The sequence below is a fragment of the Caretta caretta genome, chromosome 4 (genome assembly GCF_965140235.1).
Source record: "Caretta caretta isolate rCarCar2 chromosome 4, rCarCar1.hap1, whole genome shotgun sequence".
NCBI lineage: Eukaryota > Metazoa > Chordata > Testudines > Cheloniidae > Caretta > Caretta caretta.
Window position 1 is genome coordinate 71,198,400 of NC_134209.1, and position 17,508 is coordinate 71,215,907.

At 40.2% G+C, this 17,508-nt stretch overlaps 1 protein-coding gene across 1 annotated transcript in view; it reads left to right on the plus strand.

The window, feature by feature from the left end:
• The window catches only part of LOC125635584 (uncharacterized), a 106,541-nt gene that overhangs the window by 75,310 nt on the left and 13,723 nt on the right, over positions 1–17,508 (plus strand). Inside the window, exons 14-16 of the mRNA XM_048847443.2 lie at positions 6,849–6,888; positions 7,867–7,918; positions 14,641–14,752. Of these exons, the coding sequence (XP_048703400.1) occupies positions 6,849–6,888; positions 7,867–7,918; positions 14,641–14,752 (204 nt within the window). The remainder of the gene's footprint in view (positions 1–6,848; positions 6,889–7,866; positions 7,919–14,640; positions 14,753–17,508) is intronic.

Here is a 17,508-nt window from a genome sequence, read left to right on the forward strand (position 1 = left end):
TAAACCATTATCTGTTTAAGACTTGGCTTCTCTTCCTAATAATTATAATCTAATCTTTTATTTAAATATTAGTTTATATGTAAAGTAAATTCTTCCAGGTAAATATTCATTAGTGTTAGTATAAATAATGGCTATGGAGATTCCAGGATTAAAATAAATAAATCTTTAAAATCTGGATTTGTAGATTAGCTGTGCAGTTCTATTCTACAATGCCTACTGAGACAGGCTTGGTGATAGAAAAGGATGCAGTGTGTAGGTTGAACGTTGCAAAACCAGTGTAGCAGACAATTTTGGAATAGCAGGAGCTCTTAGTTCCAAGGTGTGAGAATACTTTGTTGCCCTCTGATCAGTTATTCTCTTGGATGGTTAGACAACTACTTGGTTATAGAAAGTCAAATGAAATTGTCTGAGAGCATGCTGGTGAAAAGTTTTCTTTGTAGACTTTTCAGGAAGTTAACATTTATTTCAGAGCAAAATCTGGTATCCTTAATCACAAATTATCCTACCAGGAAATTGTCCATATGACAATCCAAAGATAGGTTGATAAAGTAAATTAATTTAAACTCTGCTGTGTGTAGAGATTATTAAATGCAGATAGCTCTCAAACACAAGTGATATTCTTGCCATCTTGAAAAAGTCTTAACCAAGTCTTGTGCAGTAACATAGCTGTCGTTCTTCTGTATTTTAAGAGTGACTACAATAGCCAGCCACTGCTTTTGACGGAACATAGGACAAATATATGTATAGAACTGTATCTAAATTGGATCTTCCAAGCAAGTTTAAATATAATATAAGTAAGAAACTGCTTCACATGCTGCCTGCTAATTCTACTTCTTTATGCAATATACTTTAAATTCATTTTAGTGAAGATATAATATATATTTTTAATAAAACTTCACATTGCACAATGTAATTTTATAGTGAAATAAATAATAGGCCTTAACCCTTCAGGTTGTTTCTAACATCAAAACCCCTATCAGGTATTCTTCAAAAGCTTGCTATCTTTGTCAACCTGTGGCTAACCACTAGATAGGACATACATATCCAGTTACTAGAGCCCTCTCAGCTGGCTAGTTGGATTTGTATGTGCATCACCAAGAAGCCAAGCCAGTAGCAGCTGTTGTAAACTGGCCTCAGGTAGAAATCACCCTATATGTAATAGCTTATATTACCTACACTTCAAATTACCATCTGTAATATGGGTCCGTCATACAGAGATATGTTCTTAATCAAGTGCGCTGGGCTCCGCATGAGAGCCACAGTTATAAAGTGTAGAATAACACAGCTGAGTCTATCAATGGATGACTTTTTAAAAAATTTTAAACTGCCATGAACATTCAATACAGTAATAGAAAAGGCAAACTTTTCTTGGTGGCTAATTACATAAGTAGTACCTTGGCAAACAATGGTCAGTCATAACTGCTGCTTTTAAATAAACTGTACTTGGAGGTCCTGATCCTGCAACCTGATCTGTGTGGACAGACTCTTGTACTGGTAAAGAGTCCCATGAAAGGTAATAGAGTCGTACATATACTCACAGGTCTGCCTTCATGGAACAGATTGCAGGATTGAGATGATAGTTTATAGATGCTTTTTATATGGTAGATTAACATTGTTGTCATTGCTATTGCGAAGAATAAACAATTTTTGAATTTTAAACGGCGGTTAGACATTGTTTTTCTGAGTGCCAATATCATCTCCTCCATGGAGTCACTCAGCCTAGTCCCTTACCCTAATTGTTTAAAATAATAATAAAATGCATGTTACAGATCTGGCTGCTTGGTGTGATGTAATTGGACCCAACCTTTGAAACCCACATGCTTCTAAACCAGTGGGGTCTAGGCAGAGTCTGGCACTGTTTCTAGCTCTGGGCCTCCAAAGCAGGCTTTGGGCTCTAGATTCCTTACCTGACATTCTACCTTAGGACATGGGACTTCACAGTCCAACTACCCTCTGAAACCAGTGCTGAACCCCTCCCCGCAGCCTTTCCAATCGCTTATGCATGCTGCTCCCAAAGGTCCACCTCACCAGGGGCTCTGCAGTTTATAGTTTAACTCTTTGAGGGCTGCATGGCAGGTAAAGCAGGGAACACAGGCTTCATACACTAGTTTCTGCAGCACAGTAAATTTTACTTTTAAAGCAGGGGTGGGCAAACTTTTTGGGCAGAGAGCCATATCAGGGTAGGGAAATTGTATGTGGGGCAGGGGGTTGGGGTGCAGGAGGGAGTGTGGGGTTTAGGAGAGGTGTGGTGTGCAGGAACGGGCTCAGGGCAAGGGATTGGGGCAGAGGAGGGGTTCAGGGAAGGGGTGGAGGAGGGGTGTGGACTGCGGGAGGGAGCTCAGGGCAGGGGGTTGGGGTGCAGGAGGGGTGTGGGGTGCAACAGGGGGCTCAGGACAGGGTGTGCGGGGATGCAGGATGCAGCAGGGGGCTCAGGGCAGGGGGTTGGGGTGTAGGAGGGGTGCAGGCAGTTAGTTGGGGGGGTGCAGGAGGGGTTCGGGCTCTGGCCTGGCTCCGCTTACCTAAAGCAGCTCCAGGGTGGCAGCGGCGTGCACCGGGGCCAGATCAGGCTCCCTGCCTGCCCGCCTTGGCCTCATGCTGCGCTGCTCTGGGAAGAAGCCAGCACAATGGCCCCTGGGGGGGGAAGATCACAGGGCTCCTCACGCTGCCCTTGGTGTGCCTCCAGGTACCTTTTCCAAAGCTCCCATTGGGTGTGGTTCCCCATTCTTGTCCAATGGGAGCTGCGGGGGCGGTGCCTGGAGGCAAGGGCAATTCATGGAGCCCTCTGTTGCGCCCTCTCCCACCCCCCGGTCTGCAGGGACATGGTGCCGGCCACTTCTGAGGGGGGGGGTGCGGGGCCTGCGGCACCATGAGGGACAATCCCGCGGGCCGGATCCAAAGCCCTAGGGGCCGGATCTGGCCCACAGGCTGTGGTTAGCCCACCCCTGCTTTAAAGCATACAAATCTTTAAGAAAAACTACAGAAGCCTAAATGCTCTGTCTCCTAAGTTTATGTTCACTTCTTCTTGTGAGTCCTAGACCAGTCAGTGTGTCAGGAAAGTATTTCCTGCCTCCTGCAGTTCTTCTGTTGGCAGGTGATGGTCAGACAGTGAAAGAGAGAGTCTGGAGCAGATCCTGCCTTTAAATAAAGATTCTGTCCCCTTTGCCATGTGACCAACTGATCAGCTGCAGCTCGTTAGCCAGGAAGACCAAGGTCCCACAGAGTCTGAACTGCAAAAACCCCTTTCCTCCAGCCTAGCTCTTTGGCAAAACCGGGGTGAATCTCTTGACTGGGAAACAATCACAGTTGATCTCCTGTGTTAGCCCTTCAGAGAGGTGTCATGCATTATAAGCTGTCCTTGGTTCTGTTCTTTGTAGCACTAGGCAGTTAATTATACACTCAAAATGTAGGTCACATGCTTCAAAATGGCAGTTTCATTGTCATTTGCAGATTACAATTTAATATAGACATATATCCATCTGCTACAACATGCTCCTTAGCTATAATACAAATAAATAGGAAGTAGAGTCTTAGAAGAAATAAACGAAAGATAATGCATTTGAGTCAAAATTAAATACTCAGATGAGTTTTATTCAAAATACACCAAATTTGAAGCTTGTGTAAAACAAATGAGTGGCTACTGCTGAGCTGCTTTTAGTCAAATTTACACAACAGGTTTTGCAAGTTAAAATGTACTACACATCACATGATGACTCTTTAGTATTATGAATAGGTAAAGAGATTGATTCCTTGAATTATCTCCAAGTCGGGGTGAGGTGCTTCTTAAAAATTCAGTTTTACTGTATTCATCAAGTGCTGATCAGACTGGGTATGACACACAGTGTAGTTACAACAAAGCTTTTATCACTGAGAACCATCAAACTACCATCCTTTGAACAGATTTTTGTGAAACAGCTGAATTCAGTTCTGAATTGAGCTGTGTTTATTGCAAATAAGGGTTAATGATTTCATGAAGAGATTGTAGAACTGTAGAAAAGACCTTTCCTATCTCCACAGGAAATACACACATCCTCCCTCTGTGCTGAGAGGAAGGGGCTGGAGTTGGTGCCAGCAGCAACATGAACACTTGAGTGGCAGCCATTTTACTCGAGCTGGAGAACACTGTCTGCCACACAGAGGGTGCACAGGGGGCAGCTCCTCAGCACTCTGAGCTGCCAGCTGCACCCTGAGCCTGTTTTGCCTGGCATTTCCCCCCACACCAACATATATCCGGAAACATGGCTACTGAACATGTTAATGGGAATGGTACTGAAGAGCCAATGGATACTTCTGCTACCTTTACCCATTCTGAGCATTTCCAGACTTTGCTTGATGCTGATTTACAACTGCAAGTTGCTGAAAAACTAGATGAGGTTTACCTTGTGGGGCTCGTTACACATGGTGATCTAGATAAAAGAGCTATTGAAGTTGTAAAGGAATTTAATTAAGAAGGTCTGTTGGCAGCGCTTCAGCACTTTAAAGCACTAATATCTCACATGTTCAGAACAACAGTGCTTTATTCCAAGAGACTTACTTGAGGATGAGCTTGTTCCATATTTGAGAAAGCTGATCCTGTCTGGGATCAGCACTTCATGATGGATCAGTTAACAGATCTAAATAGAGGATATATTTTTGTCACTCTGTGCTAAAGAGGCAGCTCAGGAGGCAGCTAAATCAAACTGTATTTGTAACAGGGAATCATCAGGTGTGTTTCTGTTAGGGTTCTGCAGGTATTGGTTCTTGGCCCCCAGCTATTTAACATTTTTATCAATGACCTGGAAAAAAACCCACAAAATCATCACTGATAAAGGTTGCAGATGACTAAGTTTGGAATGAGTCGTAAATAATGAAGGGTACCGGTAACTGATATAAAGCAATCTAGATTGTTTGGCAAGCTGGGTAGAAGCAAACAATATGCATTTTAGAGTGACCAAATGTAAAATTATACATCTAGGAAAAAAGAACTTAGGCCATACTTATAGGGTAGGGGACTCTACCTCGGGAAGCAGTGACTGTGAAAAAGATGTGGGGGTCCTTGGGGACAATCAGCTGAACATGAGCTCCCGGCGCGGTGGCCGAAACGGTTGGTGTTATCCTTGCATATATATAAACTGGGGAATGCTGAGTGGAAGTAAGGAGGTAATATTACCTGTGTATGTGGCACTGGTGTGACTGCTGCTGGAATACAGTGTTTAGTTCTGGTGTCCACAGTTGAAGTTGGCTGTTGATAAATGGAGAGCGTTCAGAGAAAAGCCACAAGAATGATTTGCAGATAGGAAAACTTGCCTTATAGTGATAAACTCCAGGAGCTCAATCTGTTTAGTTTAACCAAAAGAAGGATAAGGGGTGATTTGATTAGTCTGTAAGTACCAACATGGGGAACAAAACTGATAATGGGATGTTCAATCTAGCAGACAAAAATATAATAAAATCCAATGGCTGGAAGTTGAAGCTAGACACATTGACTAGAAATAAGGCACAGTTTTTAACAGTGAATATAATAAACCATTGGAATGGTTAACACCAAGACTTGTGGTGGATTCTCCATCACAGGCAATTTTTAAATTAAGATTGGATGTTTTTTTAACTACTGTAATTCAAACATATTAATTCATGGATGTCATGGGGCCAGTATGATATAGGATGTCAGGTTAGATGATTGCAGTGCTCCCTTCTGGCATTGTAATCTTGGAATCCATGAATTCTTAATAGTAAATATCATTGAGACTTAGGGATGGCATTGTCACAGGACTCCTAAATTATAACTACATAGAAATCAACTTCAGCTAATGTGCTAGAAGTAACTGAAGTTCCAAACTGAAAGCTTAGCTGTCTAAAAATGGTGTACTAGCTTTCTTTTGGAAGCAATTAGAGATTTGAAAGGTGCTCATATTTCTCTAAATGTTCTTCAGAGGATGCTGTCATGTAAAGACTAAGTTGAAATACACTGCTGCATGCCTTCAAAATTAATCTACCAAAGCACATGTTGCTTTTCACAGTTCTTTAAAAGTATGTCTACACTGCAGCAAGAAGCAAGCCTCTGAGCCCAGGTAGGCAGATTTGTGCTAGTAGGACTTGCCCTAGCACAGTAAAAGTAATTGTGTGGACATTGGGACACAGATGGAGACTCAGGCTTATCCACCCAAGCTTGGACCCACCCTACCCCCTGCACCTAATATCTACCCCGCTATATTTAGCATGCTAGCATGAACCCGGGCTGGCAAGCTTGCTCCCAGCTGCAGTGCAGACATACCTTAAGGACTCTTCTTACTAATGCTTTACTAATTGATTGATTTCTAGGTAAAAATTAACCAGTAAAACATTTCCCTGTGGCGTATGGCTATAATTTACCAATGCTATGTATGTATGGTGTCAGTCATTCCAAAAATAAAGAGCAAAAGTTGTTCACAATTCTATAATATTCATGAATAGGATAACAATTATTTGCATTAAACAAACCACAGTTTACTTTAGAATTGTCTGTCTTTTTAACAAATATTTGTTCTTTTTTCTCACAAATTTATATATGTGTTTAGGTTTTGAAAATAAATTCATATATATGATTAGGGACTTTCATGAATGTTTGTAAACCATTTCAGATGTTTTGTGAAAATCTCAATTTCTTTCATCAATTTCATGAAAACATTTTGTTTTGCATGTCTGGTGTAACACACATTTCAGTCATTATATTTCTAGGGAGTTACTACACACAATCTCCCCAGCATTTTGTAAAAGGAAATCATAGGAAGGGTTCAGGGTGCAGTAATATCTGAACTACAGTTGTTTGGGGCGGGGGAGGGGAATCTATTAAGAAATTAACCCGTTTTGATTTATTTTATTTCAATTTTTAGCACCTGGTCTTACAGCAGTTGTTGGAGGACGTCCAAGAGTGTAAGTTCACTTCTGATCTTCCCTTGTTTTACTGTGTGCATATAGTATCCTTTAAAAAAAAAAGTCCAGTTGTGTCTTGTGTTATGTCTACTACTGGTCACAAGATAACAATCATACTGCAAAATTCTTGTTAAATTAGCAGACTTCTGTATGTGGTTGTTGGAGACACCATATTTACCTCAGATGAGACTCTATCCAGGGTCTTAGTAGCAACATCTCTACTAGGTGAGCCATAAGGAAAACTGTGCTAACTTTGTTTCAGCTGGAATTGGCTCTTTTTATACCAGCTAAGAACTGTACTTAGATCATTTATGATTTCAAAACGGTCTCCTTTTGCAATCATAGGTTGAAAGCTATGAAGCAGATTAGGTTTAGAGTAATTGTGAGCATCCCTATAAACTGGTTTGGGATCAGTATTTTTTTCATATTTAAAACAGTTGATGACTTAAATCTTTCTTTTAAATGTACAAGCTCACACTTCTGTTCTTACTCATGAGAAGAGTTACTTCTAACTGTGAACAATTATAGTAGAAACTCCTCGGGTGGTCAGGATACTCTGATTGGGTACTATCTTTACCAACCATAAACTTACTCTGAGCATATCTTTGTATCAGTTTTACCTAACCACCTGCAAAATACAATACCATATTGGACAGATATTCAGAAGGTGCATGAATTTTCATTGGTCATCCTTTGTGTTATAAGCATATCAATACCACCATTTAAAGCTGCCTTGACACTTTTCTTTCCCTTTTTTATTTCACTTCCTTAATAAGAAATAAGGCATTTCAGTCGTATTTCTAGGGAGTTACTACACTTTTCAGATGTACCAAAATAGCTCAGAAAAGCACTTCTGATCATAGCTTTTAATTCCTATACTGTGGATTTTCAAATGCCGAATGATCTTAAAGATGAATAAGCTGACATTTGCATTCATTTCTATTTATATTAATTATATTTGTTGTTTTGTATGTCCAGGTCTCCAGTTCTGAAACCATTTTTCTTCCTTTATCCCAAAAGAAATGTCAAGGTAAGAACTACTCCTTAAGGATGTGATCCTGTTCTCAGTGAAGTCGATGGAAAGATAATATTGATTTCACTGGGAAAGAATCAGGTCTTAAAGCTGCAAAATCTATTAGTGAGATTTATGAAAAGTATATTTTCGTAGCAGATTGTTGCGCCACAAAAAGTGTTATAGCCATCTATCATAGATTAATTTTAAACTACTTCTTTTCTAGTGATTACTGAAACACTAGATTTCTCTCAATAGGTTTCTAGGACTCCTGTCTTTGGATATACACTTGAATGTAAAGATAGTTTTATGAGAGAGACAATAATTAAAGAGATTACCTCACTTACCTTGTGTTTCTCATATCCTGGAACCAACGTGGCTACAGCAACACTGCAAACATTATAGTTCATAAATATATTGGCTTAAATTAGTGGCCTTGTTGTAAAGGTAGTGAACTGGGAATCAGGAGATCTGGATTCTAATCCTTTGTGACCTTGGGCAAATCTTTTAATCTCTTTGGGTCTGATTGTACTTTTATGAACACTGGTGCAAGTCAGGAGTGACTGCTGAAATCAATAGAGCTACACTGGTGTAAACTTGTCTAAGTGAGAGAAGAGTCGGGCCCTTTGGGTTTCAGTTCCTCATCTGTAAAAATGGGAATTGTAATTCGCTACCTTATAGGGGCGTTATAAGACTAAAATAAAGAATGTTTGTGAGAAACTCCACTCAGATACCACAGTAGTGAGGAGTTCCATAGAAATGTCTATGAATAAAGATCAAACTACGTCCCATAGGTCATGTTTAGTTCACAGTAAGAGTTTTCTTCAGCCTGTGGAGTTCATGTTCAGGTGATTGGACAGCTTGATCTGAAGAATTACAGTGGGTATGGGTATGTCTACACTAGAGATGGAGGTAGACATACTTGCACTAACTTCAATCGAGCTAGCACACTAAAAGTAGAAGTGTAGCCATTGCGTTGCAAGTGGTGGGAGAGGCTAGTTGAGCAATTACATACTTAGGGTTTCAGACAGGATTGTACTTGGGGTGGCTAGTCCATCCCACCTGTAATGTCACCATGGTTATACTTCTGTTTTTAGTGCTCTAACTCAGAGTTAGCACAGGTATGTCTATACAAGCTGGAAATTACCCTTTAGCTCACGGGATGACATACTTGATGTGATGTAGCCCCACATCTTTTTTGTTATGCTTGCACTTCCATGCAGTAGATTTAGGTCTTTGTGAGACCAGCTGGAACAGGAGATTAGTCTTTTTGTGAATATAATGTACTTATTCTTCTAAGAAAGCGTTGGTCATTGCTCTTCAGATAGGAACTAGTTCCTTTACCCTGTGGAGACTGAAGACCAAACTGCATATATACCCTTCCTCCTCCTGATCATTTACTCAACTTGCTCCTTAAATTTTGGCTATTACTTAAATTTCATAATGAGGCATCCTAAGTGAAATTGCAGCTGATACAAAAGCTTCTTGGCCTATCCAATATCATGAGGTAGACCAACATATATTGACCTTTGGCTAAAGTTTAAGCTCCACAGTGATGGTCTTCTAAATGGTGTGAAGATGGGAAAGCTAGAGGAGATGGCCAAAGGCAGGAAATGAAAGAAGTAAAAGCAAACTAGAAATTGTGAAAAACATTACACCTTTAGCAAAACAATTGAATTAATATTTTTACAGGATTTGCTGAAAGCTTAAAAAAAAGTTTTGCCACGGTAAAAATATTTTTCTTTAATAGAAGAAAAATGCCTTTTTCTAAATGGTTACAAGGCAAATCTAACACAGCAATATTACAACAAAGTGTCAGGTTCGCTATCCTGATCCAGGTGTAACTGAGGAGACTGTTATGTGCAAACAATCGGAAAGATTGTAAGCATTTTAAGACCAGGACCACGTCTGTGAGTTTATACGGTGCTTTGCACAATAGGGCCCAGATTCCGACTGGGTTTTTTTTGCAGTATTGCTGCAATGTAATTTTAATAGTAATTAAAATACTGTAAGCAATTTTTGAACTGCAATAGCGGAAAAAGGAGCAGGCTGGTTGTCACATTTGTTCACTCTGTATGAATTCTGACTTGATTTGATAAAACAGTAGTTCAGTACACTGTATGCCTCTACTAAAGATTAAATTTTAAATGACTGTCAATACAGCCTAAGGTATTTTATGAAATATCTTGTTGTTGCCAAATCTGATGTACAATAGACCTTAGCCTATTACTGTTTAAATTGATCAGATGAAACCTAAAATTGTTCATTATTGTCCACGCTTGGTAAAATGCCTATTGAAATTAAATAGTAACGTAATCTAATAAGGGCATGTCTACACTTGCCATGTAAAGTGGGGAAAAAGTCCCTTTTTTGCGCAAAACCCATGGGAGCGTCTACATTTGCCAATGACTTTTTTGCAGTGAAATGCAGAAGGTTCACTGCAAAAAGAAACCCACCTCCATGAGAGGCGTACAGCTCTTACCAGTGATGCTTCTGCGGTGATGTGCAAGTTAAGAAACGTTCTTCCTGTTTAGACGGCTTTTGGCCTCCGGAAGATATCCCACAGTGCCTTGGTGACCACTCTAGCCAGCAGCTCTGTTGCCAGGTAAACAGACCTCCACCCCACTCCCCCTGTAAAGCCCCAGGGGAACTTTGAAACTCCCCTTCCTATTTTCTTGGCACGTGCTCATTTGTCTGGCCAGGTGACAGTGCCTGCTCCACGGAGCCAACAATCCCCTGCCTGGAGCAATGCTGAGCGACTGGAGCTGATCAGTGTTTGGGGAGAGGAGGCTGTGCAGGGACCCAGGATGCTCCCCGATCACCCCACCCCCCTTCCCACAAGACCCATGGTCAAACTGGAGAGAGCTTCACTGTAAATCATAGAATATCAGGGTTGGAAGGGACCTCAGGAGGTCATCTAGTCCAACCCCCTGCTCAAAGCAGGACCAATCCCCAATTTTTGTCCCAGATCCCTAAATGGCCCCCTCAAGGATTGAACTCACAACCCTGGGTTTAGCAGGCCAAAGCTCAAACCACTGAGCTATCCCTCCCCCCTAAAGTACGCGATGTAAGTGCTGCTAATGTAAACACACTCTGACGCCTGTGAAAGTAAGTGAGAACACAAACCAGCACTTTTCTTTCACCAGTTCCTTATCACCAGTGAAACTTACAGTGCAAAAACTCTGCAAGTGTAGACATAGCCTAGCAGAGAAGGAAAAGCAACAGCTTTCTACTTCTTCTTTCCTCAAACAGAGGACCTCAAAAACCTTACTCATTCACCCAGCCTCATCTCATGTACATTCTCTATTTGATACATTGATACATTTAACCAACAATGAAACTGTATGTGACCTACCATCATTGGAGCATGCCATTTCATAAATACAAGTCTTCGGTTCAGAATCTGGAGTCATGCATCAACAGTAATGGTCTATGTGTAGACTGTAGCACGGATATGGGATGGATTAACTTCTTCTATAGTGTAGGAGTTTACTTAGGGAGAGTCTGATGCCCATTGAAATAAACATACTTCAGCATTTGCCCTAAAAAAGAAAGTATTACATAAGGAGATTTTTGAATGTTTTAATGTTGCTACGATAGAGTCTCTTGTTTTGTGCTCAGGAAATTAGTTTTTGTTTCCTTTTTTGGTAAAAAATGAGGATTGTTGTCTTGCTTATTTCTCTGCTCACATGCAGTTGTTCCAACTGAGCAAACAGCATTTATGGCTTTACAGCTGAAAAAGTTACCTAACTTTTGTTAGAAGATGGCCTTATTTGACTACATTCGTTTAAAAAAACCTGAAAGCATTTGTCAACCTAACTTTTAAAAGAACTCACCAAAATTCCAGCAAAAATGTCTAAGGCAAGAATAGTTTTTCCAGAATATTTTATTACTTATGAGCTCTTCATGTAAGCTTTAGAGATCTTGTTAAAAGTTCACAAATTTTATGTGCTGCTCCAAACGGACTACAGCTTACCAAACAATACTCTCGTGGTCTTCAGTCCAACGTTAGGCAGCGTTCTGTGACATATTTCAACAAGAGAAATGGATAACATTAACTGGTGTGCCCTAGCAAATTTTTTTCAGTCTGAACGTGGTTGGTCTCCAACTAGACAATGAGTTTTTACGTCATACTTAAATGAGACAACCTTGTTTTGGTGATCTGAGTTTCCTGGGAGTTTCTCCTTTTCATGTTCTGTTCACCCAAGATAAACAACATGAATATTTATATTTCACTTTTATTTTCATCTCAACATGAAGAAAATTCAGTATCTCTCTCTCTCTCAGTGCCTCAGCCACCCTTTCTCCTGACTCTCGTCACACCTGCTGTCATAAATATAAAGGGAAAGGTAAACACCTTTAAATCCCTCCTGGCCAGAGGAAAAACCCTTTCACCTGTAAAGGGTTAAGAAGCTAAGAAAACCTCGCTGGCACCTGACCAAAATGACCAATGAGGAGACAAGATACTTTCAAAGCTGGAGGCGGGGGAACAAAGGGTTCTCTCTGTCTGTGTGATGCTTTTGCCGGGACCAGAGCAGGAATGCAGTACAGAACTCCTGTAAAGAGTTAATAAGCAATCTAGTTAGATATGCGTTAGATTCTGTTTTGTTTAAATGGCTGATAAAATAAGTTGTGCTGAATGGAATGTATATTCCTGTTTTTGTGTCTTTTTGTAACTTAAGGTTTTACCTAGAGGGATTCTCTGTTTTGAATCTGATTACCCTGTAAGGTATTTACCATCCTGATTTTACAGAGGTGGTTCATTTACTTTTCTTTAATTAAAATTCTCTTTTAAGAACCTGATTGCTTTTTCATTGTTCTTAAGATCCACGGGTTTGGGTCTGTGTTCACCTATGCAAATTGGTGAGGATTTTTATCAAGCCTTCCCCAGGAAAGGGGGTGTAGTGCTTGGGGGGATATTTCTGGGAGGAGACGTTTCCAAGTGGGCACTTCCCCTGTTCTTTGTGTAACACTTTGGTGGTGGCAGTGTTTAACCTAAGCGGTTAGAATAAGCTTAGGGGGTCTTTCATGCAGGTGCCCACATCTGTACCCTAGAGTTCAGAGTGGGGAAGGAACCTTGACACCTGCCTAATGATTCAGGGGAGGAGACTTGTCCCCAGAGAGAAGAAAGAGAGAAGTTACTCTGTCCAAATGACAAAAAAAAATTGTCTTCCAGGAAGCAACTGATTACTGTATTATATTGCAGAATATGGAGGAAGGTCAATGCATGGTGGGTACAGAGCTAGAAAGCATAAAGCTAAGTCACCCAATATTGCCCCAATAAAATATTTCCTTTAAAATGGACTTTTCCTGGGACTGAAGGTGAGCATACTTTGCAACATGCTTCAACTGTTTTCATCGTTCTAGGAATAAATCAGCCAAAGCTCATCCTGTCAAAAGGTTCCTAAGAACTACAATACTTTTTTTAACCCACAAGAAAGATACTGAGTTGCTCCTTGAATTTAGTTCTAGATGCTCTCACCAAAACATCATTTGGATCTCTACATTAGGCTTCTTGTACTGTCTTTCTGTTTAAAGTGGCATTTGTCGTGGCAGTCATCTCAACCCGGTACATTTCCAAACTAAAGAGAGTATTTGTGGAATTTCAGTACTTCACTTGTAATGAAAAATAGTGCTTCATCCAGATCAGTCTTTATCCCTAAGATAGACACAATTTTCCATCATGCTTAAGAAGTGTAGTTTATCCTTCCTTTTACCATCATTCATCCTAGTGGAAAAAATATAAGCGCTGTCCTAATTGATCTAAAAAGGACTAAAGCCCTCAGAAATTCATTTCCAATTCATCTTCTGTCAGCCTGCAGTTAAAACTTTGAAATCCACAATTTCTTGATGTTTAAAACTATACATTTTGAAGCTTACAAAACAACAAATGCACATTAGATCAGAATTGTGTCAATGGGTAGAGAAATCCTTTGTATTTTATGAGCTCTGCAAAAAAGGCATTTGATCCTCTGTGCACACCTTTCCTAAGATGCTGCTTTTGGAAGGTTTGAACTGCATGCTAGAAGACCTACTTGCTTCTCACTTACATTTATTAAACTTCTTGTAAGTAGTTTAGGTATTAATTTAGTTTCCACTGATAAATAAATAAATACATACACAGAGATTTACTGCTCTTGTCATAATAGTGAACTTGGTCATGAATGATGAAAGACTTCTAATAGAACTGAAAGGCAACACACTGAAAATTAATAAAAGGATTTCCTTTTATTTTGCACAAAAATTAATCGGTGAAACCTACTGCCATAAAATATCATTAGGTGTTAGAACTTAGGATTCAAAAAGAGGTTTGTCATGAATATGCATGAGAACATTCACAGGTATGAAACATATTATCAACAATTTTAAGGGCTATAAACTTTCAGACTTCAAGGCATAAGCCAACCATTAACTTCCTGGGGCTAGGAAATATATGTCCTTTTATAGGTATTGTAATTGTTCATTATGGCATTTCTTTCACTTTCCTTTGAAGCATATGGTACTAGCCATGTCAGAGATAAGATACCCAACTAGATGGAGCCTTTGTTTAACGTGGTAAGGCAAGCTCTATGTTCCTGTATTAAAATAAGCCGTATAGTCTATCACACTTTCAACCACATTTGAAGATGGGTTTTAGGAATAAAGAATTATAAAGCAGAAAGTTTAATAAAATTCATATGCATTGCACTGAATTTCTCTTTGTGTAATTTAATAGTTTAAAAATGGGTATTTTTTTTCAGATCAACATCTTTTTGAATGGACAGCATGTTGAAACATTTCAGGAAGATCTTACATTTACGTCAGATGCAGTTGTCTCACTTGATTCACCAAAGACTGATGATGAGTTAAAAGGTATATTTGTCTTTAATATTATTGACTTTTTTCTCTCTAGCTGTGATTTATATTTTTTACTAGGTATTCATCTTCTCTGTGTAAACCTCAATGTAATGAGAAATACATGCATAAAGTTTTGATTTGTGTGGCCCATTGCACTGTCCACGTGTTAGATGCAGGGTCAAGAACAACCTTTTTCTAATGGGGACAGAGAGTGGAAAGCACTGCACTGGGAACACCTCCTGCTTGAAACAGGAGTGTGACACCTACATGTAGTGAGAGAAGTGGGAGAAAAGATGGTGTAGAACAGACAAAAAGCCATGTGGCTAACCACTTAGTTTGACTCTGTAAGAGTCCCCAGCCTTTGAGACATGAGTCCCTTTGGGTATGTCTATACCACAGAGGTGTGATTGCAGCATGGATAGGCATACTCAAGCTACCTTTGCTCTAGCTGGTTTGAGTAATAATACAGTAAAGTCAGGCAGTACAGACTTCAGCATAGGCTAGCTACTCGAGCATGAGTACACTTGAGGGCCCTGTGCTGCTTCAGCTTCATTGCTGTGATCACACTTGAGCTAGTTAGATCAAAGCTAGCTCAGATCTTCAGCTACCTGGGCTTCAGTCACACCTGCTAATTGCAGTGTAGACATACACTTTGTTATACATGTCTGGTCACATGTTACTGAGCAAAATACACTCCTGGATTATCTACCTGAGGGCCTCTGTTTGAAAAAGAAGCCAAACGGGATGGAAAATAAAACAAATTTATATACATCATTAATTTTCATTTATAATTTGACCTGAGGATATATATTGGAAAAAGAATGGTTATTTACTTCGCTTTTGTTCTTCCAAACTTCTTGTACTCATAATAGTACCTAGCTCTTATATGGCATTTTTCATCTGTAGATCTCAAAGCACTGCTAAGATTACTCTATTCTTTTTCGTAAATTTAATTACGCTTACTAAGTTGAAATATTGGCTACACATTGACATTTTACCTGGACAGTAGTAATTGCAGTAAATCAACAGGAGTAGCATGGCATTCCCAAGATATCCCGTGCTCCTTTTGCTTCACTGCTGAGCAGTTTGCATTCTGGGATTTATCTTGCTGTGCATTGTGGGATGCATAGGCACAGGTGATGGAGGGGGGCCTGGTTGGTTTGGTATGCAAATTGGAGGATGTGATGTTTACAACTACCGAAATGACTAACTCCTACCAACAACATATCTTTCCCTGTTCAGAAAACTAGGAAATTCAATGGCAACAAACTGCTGAAGCAAAACTACCTCTGTGTTGTGGTCTGTCATCCACTTGCAGAACGCTGAATTGAGCACCTTTTGAAAACCAGGAAATACAGCATTGTTTGCTAATGTAACTGTAACTCTGCCCTCTTTCAGCAATCCAATACACCCTATTAACATTCACATCTTTACTCTGCCAGTCCCACAGTTGTTGAAATGTACAAGCTTTTCACCTCCTTTTACAACCCATTCATTCTCACCCACAGGATTCCATTTACCACTATGGAAAGATAATAAGGAACAAAAAATGCTCACACCAACTTTCCTCTGGAAAGAGTAGCATGAGTTCTTTGGCTGAGCTGTAGAGCCAGATCAGGCTGGTGCAAGCAGAAGGCAGTCAGGGGGTCACCAACAAACTTCCCCAGGCCACAGAGCCATGACCAGAAGAGACAGCCAGAGAGGCCTGAAGTTTGGGGAACGATGGAGAAGTGAAATAGCTGACGTTTCCAGGAGAAAGCTAGAACCAGACCTGAGAATTAAACAAGGATGAGACCACCCCAGCTACAGGGGTAGGGTAAGGGATGGTGAGAGATGCCAAAGCCATACCTGGCAGGTGAAACAATAAGAGATGCCAGAGCCATACCTGAGAGTCTATGCAGGGTGAGAGATGCTGGAGCTGTACTAGACAGCTGGAGCATGATGAGAGACACCAGACACCTACTGGATGTGTCAATGGACTATTGGGACTTGAAAGACTTAATGTACTCTTCGGACTGTGCTGGAGAATTCTGAATTATGGTTGTGGGAATTTTGTAATAAATTACCCCAAAGAGCTAGTTATACTCGAAAAACTTGCATGGAGTTACTGTGGACTCAGGAAGAAAGGGGAAACTGAAACAGACTTATCTGTTGTACTGCAGCTTTCCACAGGAGAATGTGGGCAGGCAATCGGCCCCTGGGAAGAGGGAAACTCCGAGTGCCTGGAAGTTGAAAAGGGCCACTATGAGGCCACCCCTATGTCAGACAAACCTGGCGTTCACAGGAAACCAATTCCTGTGTTCCTGTCAAATTTATCTAATCAAATTCTTTGAGGGAGTGCTAAAGAAATTCAAGGAGGGCAAAGCAGTGACTGAGCCTGACCTATCTCTCCTCAAGACAAAACTTTCTGTAAAAATAAATATATTTTGAGAATTTGGGGTTCAGAGCTAAAAGTGATGGGAGTGTATGGTACTGAAAGTCATAGTGATGGGCTGCTAGTTATCCTGAAAGTAACAATTACCTGGGAACTGTAGGCTTTTCATAACACTATTTATTGACAAAATTACCCACTGCATTTTAATAATGTATAATAGATCTGAATATCCCTTTCAGGTCAGTCCAGGATTGTTGTTCTTTCAGGTCTGCCCACCAGAGAAATGTGAGATGTTCTATCAGGCTCTTGAGCTCTATGTTGTCAGATATTCTCAACCTTTAGATTTCATGTTAGAATTGTTTTTTGTAAGGTATATAATTCTTCGTAACACTTTAAA